Consider the following 16,015-nt stretch of genomic DNA (forward strand, 5'->3'; position numbering starts at 1 on the left):
GGTCAGAAATTTGCCATGATGGAAGCCAGAGTTACCCTTGCCAATCTTCTCCGAAGACTTTCCTTTCAGCCGACTCAGACAATTGAGGAGACCAAGCCCGCTGGGGCGCTGATCAAAACCGACGGACGAAAAACTCCTGATCAAAATCACGAAAAGAAAGCAAATTAAGGACTGATATTCTCAGAAACTTTTAAAGAGAATCTCAGGAAATATATTCCCCATGTTGGTAGTGAGTTTCATAGTTTTGGTCCAGTAAGAATGTTGTATAGGTATGACATTGTTCTATGTTTGTAGTGTAGAAAAGCTGATAATCGTGTGCTGAATAATGGAAACGCTTATTGACGAGGAAAAGGTCTCTAAAACAGGATGTTATGGTTTTGTTAATAGTTTTGTATACAAAAACAACTCGTGAAAAAGCAGTATATCACGGATTGTCATAAGCCTCATTTCATGATAATATTGTTCTGCATTACTTCTCGGGGATGCACCAATTATTAATTGAAAGATTTCCTTTTGAAGACATTTCTTTTTTTTGAGGCGCTACTGGTATGCGTTTGCCCATATCAAATTTCAGTAAGTGAAATAGGGAGAATGATATAGGGAATTATATATGGGGTTTTGTTTTTGTTTGTTTTGTTTTGTTTTGTTTTTTTTGTTTTTTGCTTTTTGTTTTTGTTTTTTGTTTTGTTTTGTTTTTTACTGTCCATGTTAGCCTTTCAAATTGATATTTTGATCATTCAATTTACTGGGGTATAGTCACAGCCATTTTATAGTTCAAATTTCAAATCAATCAGTGGAATTTGTGATCATGTCAATCAACTTTAGAAATTTGTCATTCAAATTCGTAAAAGAAATACTCAGACTTTGCCAAGGGATCGTTCAGTTTTGCCCGAGACGATGTTGTCACTGCGCAGTGTCGCTTCTGTAGCACTAAAATCCGAGTACCCAATAAACTGTGTTGGTTTTATCTCTTATGTGCAATCATAATTACGTGTTCTGATTAGTGTGTTTGTATTATGCCCTGTATTGCCGGTATGTAATTTTTGTTTTGGTACATTTAGTTATTATCATAAGACTTCATAAAATAGCATTTCAACCTTTTCAATATTGCAACTGATTGACAAATTGCCCTACATCGACGTAAATAAGCACTGAATTGATCAGTGTTTTAGTAGTAGCCATGATAAAAAATCATGGGCGTACATACTCGAGCAGGATTCGAACCTACGACCTCCTGATAACCGGACAGGCGTCATCTCCACTAGACCATCGAGCTTTCGCCCGACAGCAAGTGTTGGTTCCAATCCTTATAGCATGCAGCGGGTACTGCTTTGTTATTCAAATTCATGAAATTCTTCCGTCGAGATGTCTTTTCAATATTCTTATAAATAAAACCACAGGTACAACAAAAATTCCACTTTCTTTGTTTTTGTTATACTTGTGTTGTGATGGTTTGATGTTTTCTTCGTTTGCACATTATATCTTCTTGGAAATAGTGTGCATATTTTCTTGAGTTTGCATGTTTTCTTTCGAAGGGGAATTATGTAATATACACTTTGAATATTATAATGATAATGGTAATAATAATAATAATAATAATAACAATAACAATAATAATAACAATAACAATACATGATACTTATCACGTCAATTCCACATGACTAATGTGCTCAAGGTGCCATGAGAAGAAGTGAATTATGAAATAAGATACTCCTTGCACACACACATATACAATTGTATATATGAGAGTAAACAGTGTTGCAGAAAAAATGACATAACCCGCAGACTGGATTCCATTAAACAAGACACACACACACACACACACACACACACACACTCACACACACACATATATATATATATATATATATATATATATATATATATATATGTGTGTGTGTGGGTGTGTGTGTGTGTGTTGCATTATTACTATAATTTTCACTACTCACGAGGGGACTGCATTCTGCAAGCTTGGCTTTTTAGCAGTCCCCTCCATTTCCGACTTTTTCTTTGTTATGATTCAGACACATTTTGTCCATGTATCTCTTCAACTAAAGTATGTTTATTGTTTCATGTAAACAATAACGACGTGTATTTAAATTTCATTTGGATATGCACAAGTTACATTGTACTAAATTTGTTTATATGCAATTGTCATATTATATGCTTTGGCGGGAAATGAAATAAAACGAAATGTAATTTAAAAAAAGGAATATATACTCGTGTGTGTGTGCGCGTGTGTGTGTGTGTGCATGTGTTGAAAAATGAATGAATGGAATATAAATGAAGAGGTACCAAAGCCCAGTGATCCATTACCTTTTTTTTTTAGTGTAACTCTGACCTTCTTTTGCTTCAAAAGAAATTTCAGCAAGATCACTCGATTTTTTTTTTTTTTTTTTTTTTTTTTTTGTTCGTTGGAACCATTTTATGCTTGAATAACGATTTTCAATCAGCGGATCGGCCCGTGTGCAGAAAAGGGTGTAAATCGGTCTCTCACCATTATCACAGTTATGACGTATATTAGACCTACATTTTACAAACTCGCGTCATTACGGACAATTCATCAGTGTTCATAGTGCATATACTTCGTTGCTTCCACCTAGCTGCGTTTTGACGAAGTATGAAGCTGTAACATAAGGTACGAATTTGTCCTTCTTTAATTTCGTTCATTAAAGTATCATGTACAGTCACTGATATTTTGATTTCCTGGCATTTTACTGTGTGGCCTTGTTAAAGGGATCGTAGTTTTGGTTGAGACCTAATTTCAGGTTTCTAAAATTTTTCTGTAAGATAAGGAGAAACCTCTTATGAAATATGAAAGAACATGTAATTCTATGATAAATTCAGCGTTTATTTGATGAAATTGGGTTTTGAAATGGCTGAGATAGCCAAAAAGAGCCATTCTAATAAAGTGTGGGACCCACACTTTATTATGATTGCTTGGTTTTACTTTGGTTTTGGATGTTTCAGTCATTCCAAACCCGATTTTCATCAAATAAACTTTGAATTCCTCTTATAATGGTATGCTCTGTACTATATCATAAGTGTTTTCTTGGTATCTCGCAAAAAGTTAAAAGCCCAATTCTCATCTCCATCAATATCTGTACCATCCCTTTAACGTAATTATTCCTCTTCTTCCATGGTCATGTTAAGAATATACATACTAGTATACATACATACATAATGCTAATTTTATACACCTTTCTAGAGTCTAAGGCTGCAAGCTGGGTTGAATCAGTAACCTCTAGATTTAGAATATCAGTTATACGATGTATGTATTATCCATTATTTTAGACACTATACAGAGCAGCCACAGTCTGTGCACCGATACACACACTATTATATAGGCTTATTACTTGCACGCATAAAGTGCAGGGGATTCATGAATTTCTAAGCGAAGAAATATATCTAGAGGATTATATGTTACTTATCCCAGCACTTTTTACCTTTGAATCAAAGATTTTCGAAATGGAAAAGACCAAAGATGGGTATGCTGTGAGCCTCATGGTAGCCACTGCCATTGGAGTTGCAGTAACGGCACTGGTGTGCTACACAGCGAAATGCCTCCGAATTTTCTTTCTGATCAGCAAGTTCCATGGACCGACGGCCCTACCGATAGTTGGTAATACGTATCACTTCAGCAAAGATCCTAGAGGTTTGTAAAGTAATGTGTCAGTAACCAACAATCACTGAGTTAGTAATATATGGCTGTTGGAAAATTGGAAATAGAGAAACTAAACCAGTACAGCATTCAATCTAACTTTTTTGTGTGAAAAAAGAAAGAAAAATAAAAGACAGGATAAATACGTCTATAATACAAGTCTCTGGCTAATGCATCTCTGTCATACATTATCAATCAATACGGTTTGAGACCAATTAAAGGAGACCTCCGAATGATTTTCAGATTTTTACATTTGAACAAGTATAAATTAGTTATACTGAGGACAGAGTTTCAGAATTTGTGATGATTGGGATGAAGAATAAGAATATTTTCAAAATTTAGAACAAATTGCAATGAACAAGGATGATGACATGGCAGAGTCACCAAAAGAATGTATGAGTTGGGGCTCAAGGAAGCAGAACAAAAGAAGAAGGCATGCATAGATTATACACAGGTGAACTCGCAAGCAAGCGGTATTGTAATGGAATTACACTGCTACATTTCTGAAATATGTGAACCTCCTATGTCATCATCCTTGTTCAGTGTAATTTGAGGTTTTTCAAAGCATTGTTTCTCTGCTCAAGAACCAAAATAAATTCCAGAGATTTATGCATGGAGTTGTCGATTTTTGTACTACATGATGTGAAATTATGAAAATCGTCTGGAATGTCCCTTTAATCGCAGTATTGACGTTTTCATTCCAGCATTTCTGATCGATATTTTTGGGGTTAAACGGAGAGCAGTCAAGACGAAGTTGAATGTTTAATGACTTTACACAGTAAGATATTTTTTCTATTCCGCTATTCATGGCAGTGCACACTTACCTACTCAAGAATAGGTCAAATTTATGCATGCAGACTGAGGGAAAATTACCAGTAATTAAAAGTACATTTCTTTCTGATAGTCACTTCATACAACTTTTGTATTTTTTATCTAGATTGGAGTTCACAAAGAAATGTTCTAAAAAGAAAAAAAAATCATATTCATTTTTTAATCTTTAAAGCTGATTTTGGTTCCAAATCCTAAAGGCATATGTAACATGCACAGGGAAAATGTCATGGACTATTTAAACGAGTATGATTTATTGATTAATGTGGAAACGGATTGCAAAGGTACTTGCGGAATCGCTGCAGTGGGATAAGCGTCTATATATCAGTTCTCTTAGTATTGGAGCTTACATTGACTAGTCTCTAATTTTCAGGCCATCTTGACATCTGAAAAATCCTCCATTCTTGTTCCCCAGTCAACCATGCATCGGCAATTGACAGTCTGGTACTCATAATACATCTTACGTCCTATACAGTGTTACTCCACAAACCTTTGATATTGATATCACAATGTGGAGAAATGCCCGACCATCATTAAAGCAGCAATCCATGCAGCTATCATCAATGTTGAGAAGACGGTAGAAGTCACTGAATGGAAGTGTGATTAAGCCCCTCTTCACTCTTTTTGAATTTTTTTTTCCACTAATGTTATCAGATCGAAACAAGCTCCAACTTCACAACCTCAGGATTTTGATATCCCATACAATACACATTCAGGGATAATGTAGACCTAATACAGCACATAGGTCTATACACATCCATGCTGGAAATAACAGTTTCCCCCTGGCGTTCACAATGTGTTCACAGTGTGTGGATTACGAGGCTAGATATTTGACAGATTTTTGCAGGCATAACGAACGGTGGCCCGAAATTGTTGAAGCAGTATAATTCAGACCTAATCGCAATCATGACCAAGATTTCGTGAGATAGCTAAACTATATAGTCATGCCATGATCTGTATCATTGTGTAGTTTCGATATTTTTCTTGCAGAATTCTTTGTCAACAACACAGCCTTAGCAAATCAGTATCGTGAGAAATCTGGGGGCGTCATGCGAGTTTGGATGGGTCCACTCCCTTGCTTGATCATTTACAGTCCCAAACACGCAAAGGTAAAATGTTGATTGAATAGTCGGCTGGAAATAAGCGAAATCTAGCGTTGAGGAATGCATCCATTGATAAAGTGTGTTAAGCGCTGTTGTGGCGTTGTGTTGTTTCACTCAAAAAAAAAGTTGTAAAAAAAGACAGGAGTAATAACAGAAATCATGCATAACAAACCAAACAAACAACGACAAAAATAGTAGAGACAAAGAAATATTAGCTCTTGAGTATTTTGTTTATTTTTTCCTCCGGGGATGTTACTCAACAAGATTGCAAATGCTGCTAGTTCAACGGTTTATCTGTATCCTTTTTAGTGTTGTTAATAGACTATGTTAAACGATCAAAATCTTTTGGAATTGCAGGGTGTATCAGTTACAAATTGTAGTCGTACTTGATGTCCATTTCTGAAATGATCATAAAATCATGGAATTTCTAGTGGAGATTTAAAGGTGCATGGTCCCGGTGTTTTAGTCAAATGCGTACGCGGGCGCACGGCGCAAGTTTCCTATAGAGACCTACGCTATCGACTCCTCTTTAGCGCTTACGCTTTGGTCCACTTCCCCGAGTCCGAAGATGTCCGATTCTCTGCAGTCAGTGGTCCGATCACAATTCGGCTCATGATTCGGCTGAGGAGGATGACGGCTTTAGCAAACTTCTTTTGTGATGTCATAATAACAAGCACATATGCACGCACCCTGGCATTACTACAGACTGCGTGATGCGCAGAGAAGACAACGAAGGCAACGTTACTTAGCAACACCTGCGCACTTCACTCTTGATGACAGCTCAACTTCGGTAATCTTCGTGTCAATGCTAACGGTGATAGGCAGTATCATCAACGGCGCCCTCTACACTACTGGGACTATGCCCCTTTAAAGGTCCGATAGACCGAAATATTTCAGTAAATTCCATATTATTGTGACAAACATACACAAACACCCATAAAAGCACGCACTCTCCCCTATGGTGCACGCCTTTAAAAATCATAATTAATCTAGTGCACCTCATGAGTAGTTTTCCTTCAAGCTTGCATATGCAAATGAACATAAATACATACACATGCACCCAATTTCCCTTCCAAAACACACACACACACACACACACACACACCACACAATGAATTGCGTGGGTGCGGTATGTGAAGAATGGGTGCCTATCTATAGGACTACAGACCTTCGGTATACCGGACCTTTTTTGGGAGGGGGGGGGTTGTGTTTTTGTTTTGTTTTTTTTTGTGTGTGTGTTTTTTTTTTTTCATTTAATATGGCCGTAAATCGGTTCAGGCGGTGACAGTAACGTATCTCTTTTATTCAACCAGGTCATACTACGCAGCAGCAGCCATATCAAGAAGGGTTTCCTTTATAAATTCCTTAAACCCTGGCTTGGTCAAGGACTATTGCTCAGGTATGTCATACCCACGTCTGTGCTTACACCAAACAATAGAAATAACAATGACGATGATAGATACAATAGTGAAGGTTCAACGACATAATTTTTTTGCTCCTGTGACAACTGCTCCCATGAAATATCTGCACGTCAAGCCAAACAGAAATTCTACCTACAAGCATAACACTAATCCTCATCCTAATCTTCACGTCAAAGTAAATCTAATGCCGTATCACAACCCTACAAACCTAACCCTAAGTCCTTGGTAAAATAAGACCGGAGCCATTGCCGCAGGAGCAAAGTTAATGTCGTGTCACCGTTAATAATGAAAAAAAAAATACAGACAAGACTTTTAAGCAGGAGTAGAACAAACACCGGAGGCCATTTAGGCTTCAGCAGGTGTACTATGTACTCGCAGACCAGCATATGAAACACACTGCCGAATACTTAGTAGGCCTATACAATTTTGCCCTACGATAACTCCACCCTATTTTTGCCAACTATCCCCAACTTGAGATAACAGCCATCAAGAATGTGGTGTATTGTGATATTTCCTCGATAGTTAAAGGGATGGTACAGTATTGGTAGAGACGAGAATTGGGCTTTTAACTTTTTGCGAGATACCAAGAAAATACTTATGATATAGTACAGAGCATACCATGTTAACAGGAATTCAAAGTTTAGTTGATGAAAATCGGGTTAGGAAGGACTTTAACATCCAAAAACAAAGTAAAACAAAGCGATCGTAATAAAGTGTGGGTCCCACACTTTATCAGAATTGCTCTTTTTTGGATATCTCAGCCATTTCAAAACCAATTTTCATCACATAAGCATTGAATTCCTCATAGAATTACGTGCTCTTTCATGTTCTTACACACATTATAGTTTGTGTAGAAATCTTGTTATCACACCAATGTTACATACATAATGGTGCGTGTGGATTTGTAATTACACCAGTGAAGTATAGGACATGTACTTCCCTGAATAGACAAACTCTACGAGGATATACCTATGGAGACCATACCACGTCTCTGATGTCCTGCCAGTCTAATCCTTCAGGGCGTATACCTGCCTGCTTTATTGTCACAAGGTCCTACGTTGTCAAACTCATTTCCGCAGCTCCGGCAAGAAGTGGTTCCACCGCCGCAAGATGCTGACGCCAACCTTCCACTTCTCCATCCTCCAAAACTTCATGGAGGTCTTCAACGAGCAGAGCAACATCTTAGCTGAGAAGTTGGATAAATTCGCGAATCAATTTGTCTCTGTCAATATTTTCCCATTGGTGACCTGCTGCGTTTTGGACATAATCTGCGGTAATAACAACTTAGGTCTACTTAACACCCTTGTAACGCAATTGTTCACTTTGCCAAAAAAAAAAAAAATGCAGGAGAATGTAGGTTAAGCAATCCGCAGGCTGCGTCGTTTGAATATTGACTTTGAACTTAGTCTACCTAAAAGACTTGAAAGAGGTATACATGTTATTTGGAGGCCGTGAGTTAGCCTATTCCTTACATGCAATAGCCTGTTTTTCCATGACATACAGAACTAGAAATCCTACAGACCTTGATTTGACAACATTAGATGTTCAGATTAATACCATCAAACTAAAACATTTACCATGAAAATCCGTCTCTATATTAGAGCTTCCAGAAGTTGTCCAGCAAACGTCTCAAAAGGGTTAAAGGGGAATTCCAGTCCAGATATAAGTTAGTCTGGAAAGAAAGATTAAAATATTACGAGTTCATAGTAAAATTTTGATTGAAATTGAGTGAGAAATAAGGAAGTTGTGACGTTTTGAAGTTTCTCCAATTTTTCAGGAAATATATGAATGAACAGTCAAAACGGATATGCAAATGGAAAAATGAGCATCTTATCCCTTCACAACTTGCCATTATATTTTGTACAAAATATTTTTGAAATTTCCGGTTTTCCATTCAAATGCAATTATGCCCGAGGCTCAAAACCAGGAATAACATCATGTTTCAGATTTCAATGACAGAAACATGGAATTATCATCATTTTTTTTTTGTACACGATCAATAAAACATTGTGAGGTTATGACATGGTTAGCTCACTCATTTGCATATTCATATTCACTGTACGAGAACTGTTATTGCAGAAATTAGCAAAAACTTCCAAATGTCATAACTTCCTTATTTTTTCATTCGATTTCAGTCAAATTTCTACCGTTGAACTCGTAAGATTTTACTCTATTTTTTTATCACACTAACTTATATCTAGACTGGAATTCTCCTTTAATGTCCCAGATTGGTCTGCTCCCGAATCCATTCCCAATAAAGACGTTTCGAAAGATAATTCAGAAGTTTTGTCTATCCTTGTCATACATTCGTGTGCTTATTCTCTCCTGTAGACAGAAAACCAACAAATGTCTTGGCTTTCGATATCAATGCAGGGTATTTCACACTCCTCTATCAGGTATATCTTACTAGAATTTAATTTTCAGTCTGTTACCGGAAACGTGGGTGCACATGGCTAAATGGTCATTTTTCCCCATAATTTTGTGCGTGCGTACTTGTGTGGTATAGATGATGAGTCCGAAAATCTTATGGTCAAAAGTAAATATTACTGTCAACGTAAATCAGTGGCTTATTGTGTCAGCCTGGACCAGGATTCCGTGCTTATCAAGGGGGGGGGGGGGGGGACTTAAGTTGCATATTTACTGGACTAGACTTACACTTTCTTCAGAGCTTGTTACATTTATACGGTGCCTATAAATTCTCTCGAAGGGAAAATCAAGTCTAACCAGGGAGGTGAGTCTCACCTCCCTGGTCTAGCCAAACCTCACGTTGTAGGAGGTAAATTTGAAGTATCATGTTGGAATCTCCAGGTTATAATCGCCATGCGTTCATCATCAGGGTCTCACTTTTCGTTTTCTTGATTTTGTTGTCATAGAAACAGCGATGGGAAAGCATGCAAACGCACAACGAGAGACAGACAACGAATATGTGCTTGCCGTCCGAAGGTAGGCCCATTATAGCTAATAATTCTCATTAACCTACATAAAATATGATATGAACTACATCACAAGAATAGAACTAGTATACCTTTGTACTCCCTTTTTGTGTTTTTGTATGTTGTCTTTTCTTCCCCATGTTGGTCTTTGGATAAATCTTGATAGCTCCATGACACACACATACCTTCTGTCAATATTATCTGCCTAACCTCGTGTCGTATTTGTAATTTTCGTCATTGGCACAATACTATATTCCAAATTTGTGGGATCTTCTCAGAGATTCAGACCCTAATAGAATTAACTATTTCTGTACCACATCTGCATAGGCCATAATTTACACCAATTGAGCAGACTGGAATTCCTATAAATAGCTTAAAGTGTGACATATGACTAGAAATATATATCTTTAACCTGAAACCTTCTGTTGGACAAGTAGCAAGAGGTAAGAATGTGTGACGTCGTAATTGTAATGCACACAAACACACACACACACACACACACAAACAAACAAACATGTACATTATGTCGGAGTAAACTCTCAAATGTATGAATTCAGCAAAGTTGCAGACGGCGAAGCCCATCACCAGCACGCTTCTGCATCACGGAACGCTAATAATAAGCTCTTCTTCTTCGAGAGTCCACTTGAGAGGAAGGATTTAGGAAAAATCATTCCGTACACTGAATTGTCTTATCGAAAGAACACTGAAGATAGCTTCGAATTTCTTTGGTACTTTCAGACTAAGTGATCTGATTCTACAGAGGGTTAAATCTCCGGCGATGTGGATGGAAATCATATTCGACAACACTGAAGCAGGTGAAAAGCAGAGAAATTATCTCAATATTCTTCACGACGTCACATGCAGAGTAAGTATTCAATGAGTGCGCATTAAAAAAAAAAAGACGCATTACATACCTACGGTTTCATGTTTTCAATATTATCTTGTTGTATTGTAACCTAGAATGAATCCGTCACTCCCAGGAAACAATCGCAAACTTTTGATATTGTTTAATGATGGAGATAAACACAGGGTATCCATCAACACCAGCCAACTAGACTATTGAACTTCAGTGCTCGTTAAAAATTCATGATGATAATAGTGGTGATAAACAGAGCTACATACACTAGAGCCAAAATAATTGTGATTAGTAAATGGAAAATGGGGCAATTATATGTTAAGTTAGAGACGAGTGCTTGTTCTATCTTTCTAGGATGTTTAAAAAATGAACAGTTTTCGGGTGGATCTAGGAATCTGACAAAAGGAGGGCATGCAGATGGTGGTTAATAATGTCCAGTTGTGTTTATAGCAATACGTCATGTTATAACAAAAGTAAGGGATCTATCTAATAAGTTTCAGAAAGTGTCAAAACTTTCAAAAAGTTTGAAAACTCTGCCGCTTAACTCTTTGGAGAAACGGAAAAGCATTTTTGCACAATAAAATGAGTCAGATTCAGAGCTCACACTGATAAATCTAACTTTCTGAGTTCTGCTTTACATTACCCTTCTCATAGGTATATTATTTATTTTTTGCAAGGATTTGCCATGCATGTCGCCTTCATTTGTTTTATCAATTGCCAATTTCTATCATAGACAACAACAACAACAAGAATTGTACCAACCAACGATTGACATATATAATTGCTGCAGTTCCTTTAGCCACTTAGTGCTTATGTCTGTATTTTCCATGTCCACTGTCTTCGTAAGATGATTCAAAAGAGACTACTTGAGCCCCCAAACCATCGGAACCATGCCGACTGGGATGATGGGAGCGTTGCCGGGAAACGGAAACGAGTTGCTTTCTTGGATCTCCTCCTCCAGATGCACAGAGAGGACCCAAGTTTCACACTTGATGACGTCAAGGAAGAGGTGGACACCTTCATGTTTGAGGTGCGACAAGATGAATATCGGCATTATTTCAGAAACTGTAACGACTAATTAAAACCTATTTCTGGGATAAGTGTTATCAAAGTAATTTCATAATTTATCTTGTTTCATGTAACCAAAACAAAATCGTTTCCTCTGTAAACATGCTATATGTATGTGTACTGATTTTTCCACACACGACAAAAAATACCAAACCTTGACGAAATTTGAAGTTATATGGCATTTGTTTGACCAGCTAAACTTACTGATTTCATGTCATTTCATACTCGTGAACAATGATCATGTGAACTCTCTATCCCTTATCAGGGCCATGACACCACCGCCGCATTCATCTCCTGGGCCATCCTCCTAATTGGTCTTCACCCTGGAGTACAGGCGCGTCTTCACGAAGAGATGGACCAAGTGTTTGGTACGTAATAATTATGACGCCCCTACACATTCAGTAGAAATATGGTAGCAATGATAGGATCATAGGATTGACTTCACCATTGTTCATACAATGAATTAGCTTTCAATGCTGCGTGACGAAGTTACGGTTATACCACAGAATCGTAAGAGGTAACAGAAAGCAAATCCTGGAAAATTACTTCAGTTAAGGGTGCAGCCTTTTAATAGTAGACTGTAGCCGTCCATTGATAATAATGGTAAAGTGCTTCCCTCAAACTAATGCACAATGGTTTCCTCTTTCTTTTGGGGGATGAAATTTGTTGAATGAAGTAAACTATTACTAACAAAACGGTGACAGTTAAGTTTAAATCAATCTGCAATATGGATGTGAATGAGTCATAAACATGTATGCTAATACTGCTATCTGATGTAGTCACACAAGGCGAATGTTATTTAATGTTCATAACTTCAGAGGCTTCTGAACGTTCTCATTCACCTTCACTTATTGAAATTGTTGAAGAAATGCACTCGGGATAAACGCTCGACAGACAATTTATGAAAGGGGTTTTCACAATGAAAACTTACACTTTACACAAAGAATATGTAGTAGGACTAAACTGTTTATCACACGCAGCTGAACATGACACAATGAATTAATTCACGTGTATTTAATACTTTCAACAGGTTTTAAAAATCAGCTTTATTCTAATTTTTTTATTCTGTTTGATTTAACATGCCTTAATGTGTTATTTGTTCCTTTTTGTTCACAACAACAAAATTAATGAAGGTTGTTTTTTTTTTTATTTGCCTTTAAGTTTAATATCCTCAGTATGCATCAGTATGCGGCAAATGCCAATCGTGACTTTGATAATGGAATGGAAGCTATACAAATGAACTAATATGATTTCAGAAATATCTCTCAGCAAGGGGAATGCAATATAAAAAGAACTGACGTTGACATTATCCTTTTTAAATGAATGTCGACCAAAAGTTATGTGCAAATTGGTAAATGGTAATGGTGCAATCCACTATTCAACTTCCCTATTCTTTTTAATGTTTACACCTCTTGGAAGATTTCATTTGAAGGATGAAATTCTACACTTGTTGAATGATGTAAGCAGGGAAATGTAAAAATTTGTTTTTGCTTTGTTTGTGGGTTTGTTTTCTTTTGTTTTTTTCACTCTAATAGGAAACTTGTTAGACGATGATAGCTTCACCCCTAATCCGAGATTCATATCGATGATTATGGCAGATATCTCTCCACTGAAGAAACGTTTGAATTTTCAATTCCATCACTTTGTTATGAATGTTTGATTTTCAAAGGGACCTTCTACCACCATGTCAATTTGAAACTGCTTTATTTATCAAGTTCAACTGAAACAAACATGAAACTCTAATGTTACAGACCATTTATGGGAGCATGATTGTATTTCTTTAAGAAGGCTATACGGACCGTCCCGTGACAGCGCAAGACCTTGCAAAGCTGACGTACCTGACGTGCGTTGTCAAGGAGACTCTTCGTCTGATTCCTCCAGTACCTGCCATTCAGCGGAAATTAGAAGATGATATTGTCCTTGGTAGGTCAACAATTTATAACAAATTTTTCCTGCACTGCACACTATTGAACTCAAAGATCAGAGAAGAAATAAAGGTCTGCGGATATCTCCGTCAATGAAGGATACTTTACATTGAAACTTTCAACACCTCTACACGTCATGGCGACAAATCTCTTATTATCATCATCACAACGATGCTTGGATATAACAATTATGTTATCAATAAATTCAGATAAGCAAAATTAAAGCAATTGCAGGTATGTCATGAATACTATAAAGAATGTCGTGTATGATCACAATTATGTCATTATATACCAACAAGGATCATATTATGCTCATAAAATTTGATTTTAAACTCCAGATAATATTGTGAACTATAATGGTAAGAGGTAGAGCAGGTGGAAAGCCGAGGAAAAATTTTTCCGGATACTTCAAATTGAATAAGAGCAAAAGAGCCTTTCCAAAACTTAATACCTTTTTTTCTGTAAGCACATTCATTTCACCATGAGGATTTAGAAAATGGTTATTTAGTTAATTTTTCCTGTCGTGTTTAAATCTATGGTGTCATTGCCTACAGTAATCTTTTGCCAATTTTATTCATTTTCCCCTCTTGCAGATGGGAAGGTTGTCCCGAAGGAAACAATTATCACTCTGTCGATCTACAACCTTCACCATGACCCGGAACAGTTTCCCGAACCGGAAGCATTTAACCCAGATCGCTTTCTCCTTGATGCCAATGTGAAGCGGCATCCTTACGCTTACATTCCATTTTCTGCCGGACCAAGAAACTGCATAGGTAATGTATTCTTAAGTGAATTATTTCTTATCCTTTTTTTGTTTTTCGTGTTTTGTTGTTGGTTTTCGTTTTGTTTTTGTTTTTTTTTTACATTGATCTCATGTCAAAAAAATACGAATAGCCTAAGCACCAATGCATAGCCCATAAAAATAAATGAATTGGATTGAATTGAGTAAGGTCACGACTGCTCTGCAGATTGCTACTTTCTCTTTACCTGAACCTTTGCGAAGGGATGTATGCCCGTTCGAGAGGTAGATGAGGTCAAGTTGATAGTGGATGATTTTGGCTAAAGAATTTCTCAGATCATTGCTGTTACTTCATACAATGTATGTTAAAATCGCCATGTGACAATTTATCAGATTCAAAATTATATTCAACTTCCAGGTCAGAAATTTGCTATGATGGAGGCCAAGGTCGTCTTGTCAAATCTTCTGAGGAGATTTTCATTCCAGTCCGTACAGACAATTGATGAGGCAAAGCCGATAGATGAGCTGGTCATGAGACCGATGGAAGGCGAAATCCTTGTCAATGTTAGCAGGAGAAAGTAGACCATACTTCCAATCAACTTTCTCTTACAGGATGTATTCCACGAAAAGAATTTGCCAGCGATCTTGTATTCATCATCTGAATTAGTACATAGCGACGGTGTGAACACAGACTTGAAACACTACGTCGCTTCTGTCTTCTGAATTGTGACGTGACGTTATCCCAAGTAATCCTTCACATTACAAAGTGTGTTTATGTGTGTGTGTGTGTTTTCGATGTATTTAACATCTTATTTAGGCGAAGAGACTCTGTGAAAACGCACATCCAACAAACGTGGCGATTACAAACTACAGATGTATCGACATTTTCATACATGGGAAATGTGTATACATGAAAAGTTATTATCATCAGGTGATATAATGTTATTTCTATTTTGTATCTAAGACTATCTCAAAACAGTGTCAATTGCAAGCTTTTTCCTGTGCTATTCCTTTGGTTTTTGCTCTTTTAAATCGTCAGTTCAAATTGAAATTTCGGTTTGTTCTTGTTAGCTAATATGAGACACTGTATGAAATTTGTATATTTTGATATGACTTATTAAAACATTACCAGCAAATTAAGATTGGTCTATGTAACCCCGTTTTGTGCAAGGATTTTTTTTTTGAAAGTACAGACATTGATGTATGCATCTGGATACGTTTGACAAAGAAGTCAGATCGATTTAAGACAAAGCATGCTCCCAACGTTAAATCCTTCTATATAAAGCTCTAAGTCATATGTAAGTCATGCGTAGGACTCACAAGTCATGCGTAACTTTACGCACGATCTAAAGCCCTGCGTATAAAGTTAAGTCATAGTCCTATTTAGGCTTGGCCATATAGTAATGCTCAATCCAAACTGGCAGAGGTTCACCGGCATATGAACTCCTACTATTCATTGATATCTTCTCTGACGTGAAGTA

The 16,015-nt window shown here is 37.0% G+C and overlaps 1 protein-coding gene across 1 annotated transcript; it reads left to right on the forward strand.

The window, feature by feature from the left end:
- Positions 1-3,468: 3,468 nt before the first annotated feature.
- Positions 3,469-15,116, forward strand: LOC140229064 (cytochrome P450 4C1-like). The gene is made up of 11 exons (XM_072309322.1): positions 3,469-3,655; positions 5,480-5,598; positions 6,906-6,991; positions 8,093-8,286; positions 9,887-9,956; positions 10,685-10,811; positions 11,650-11,832; positions 12,136-12,238; positions 13,656-13,793; positions 14,389-14,568; positions 14,953-15,116. The coding sequence occupies exons 1-11, from the start codon at positions 3,469-3,471 to the stop codon at positions 15,114-15,116; spliced, it is 1,551 nt and encodes a 516-aa protein (XP_072165423.1).
- Positions 15,117-16,015: the final 899 nt, after the last annotated feature.

The sequence above is a fragment of the Diadema setosum genome, chromosome 5 (genome assembly GCF_964275005.1).
Source record: "Diadema setosum chromosome 5, eeDiaSeto1, whole genome shotgun sequence".
Classification (NCBI taxonomy): Eukaryota; Metazoa; Echinodermata; class Echinoidea; order Diadematoida; family Diadematidae; genus Diadema; species Diadema setosum.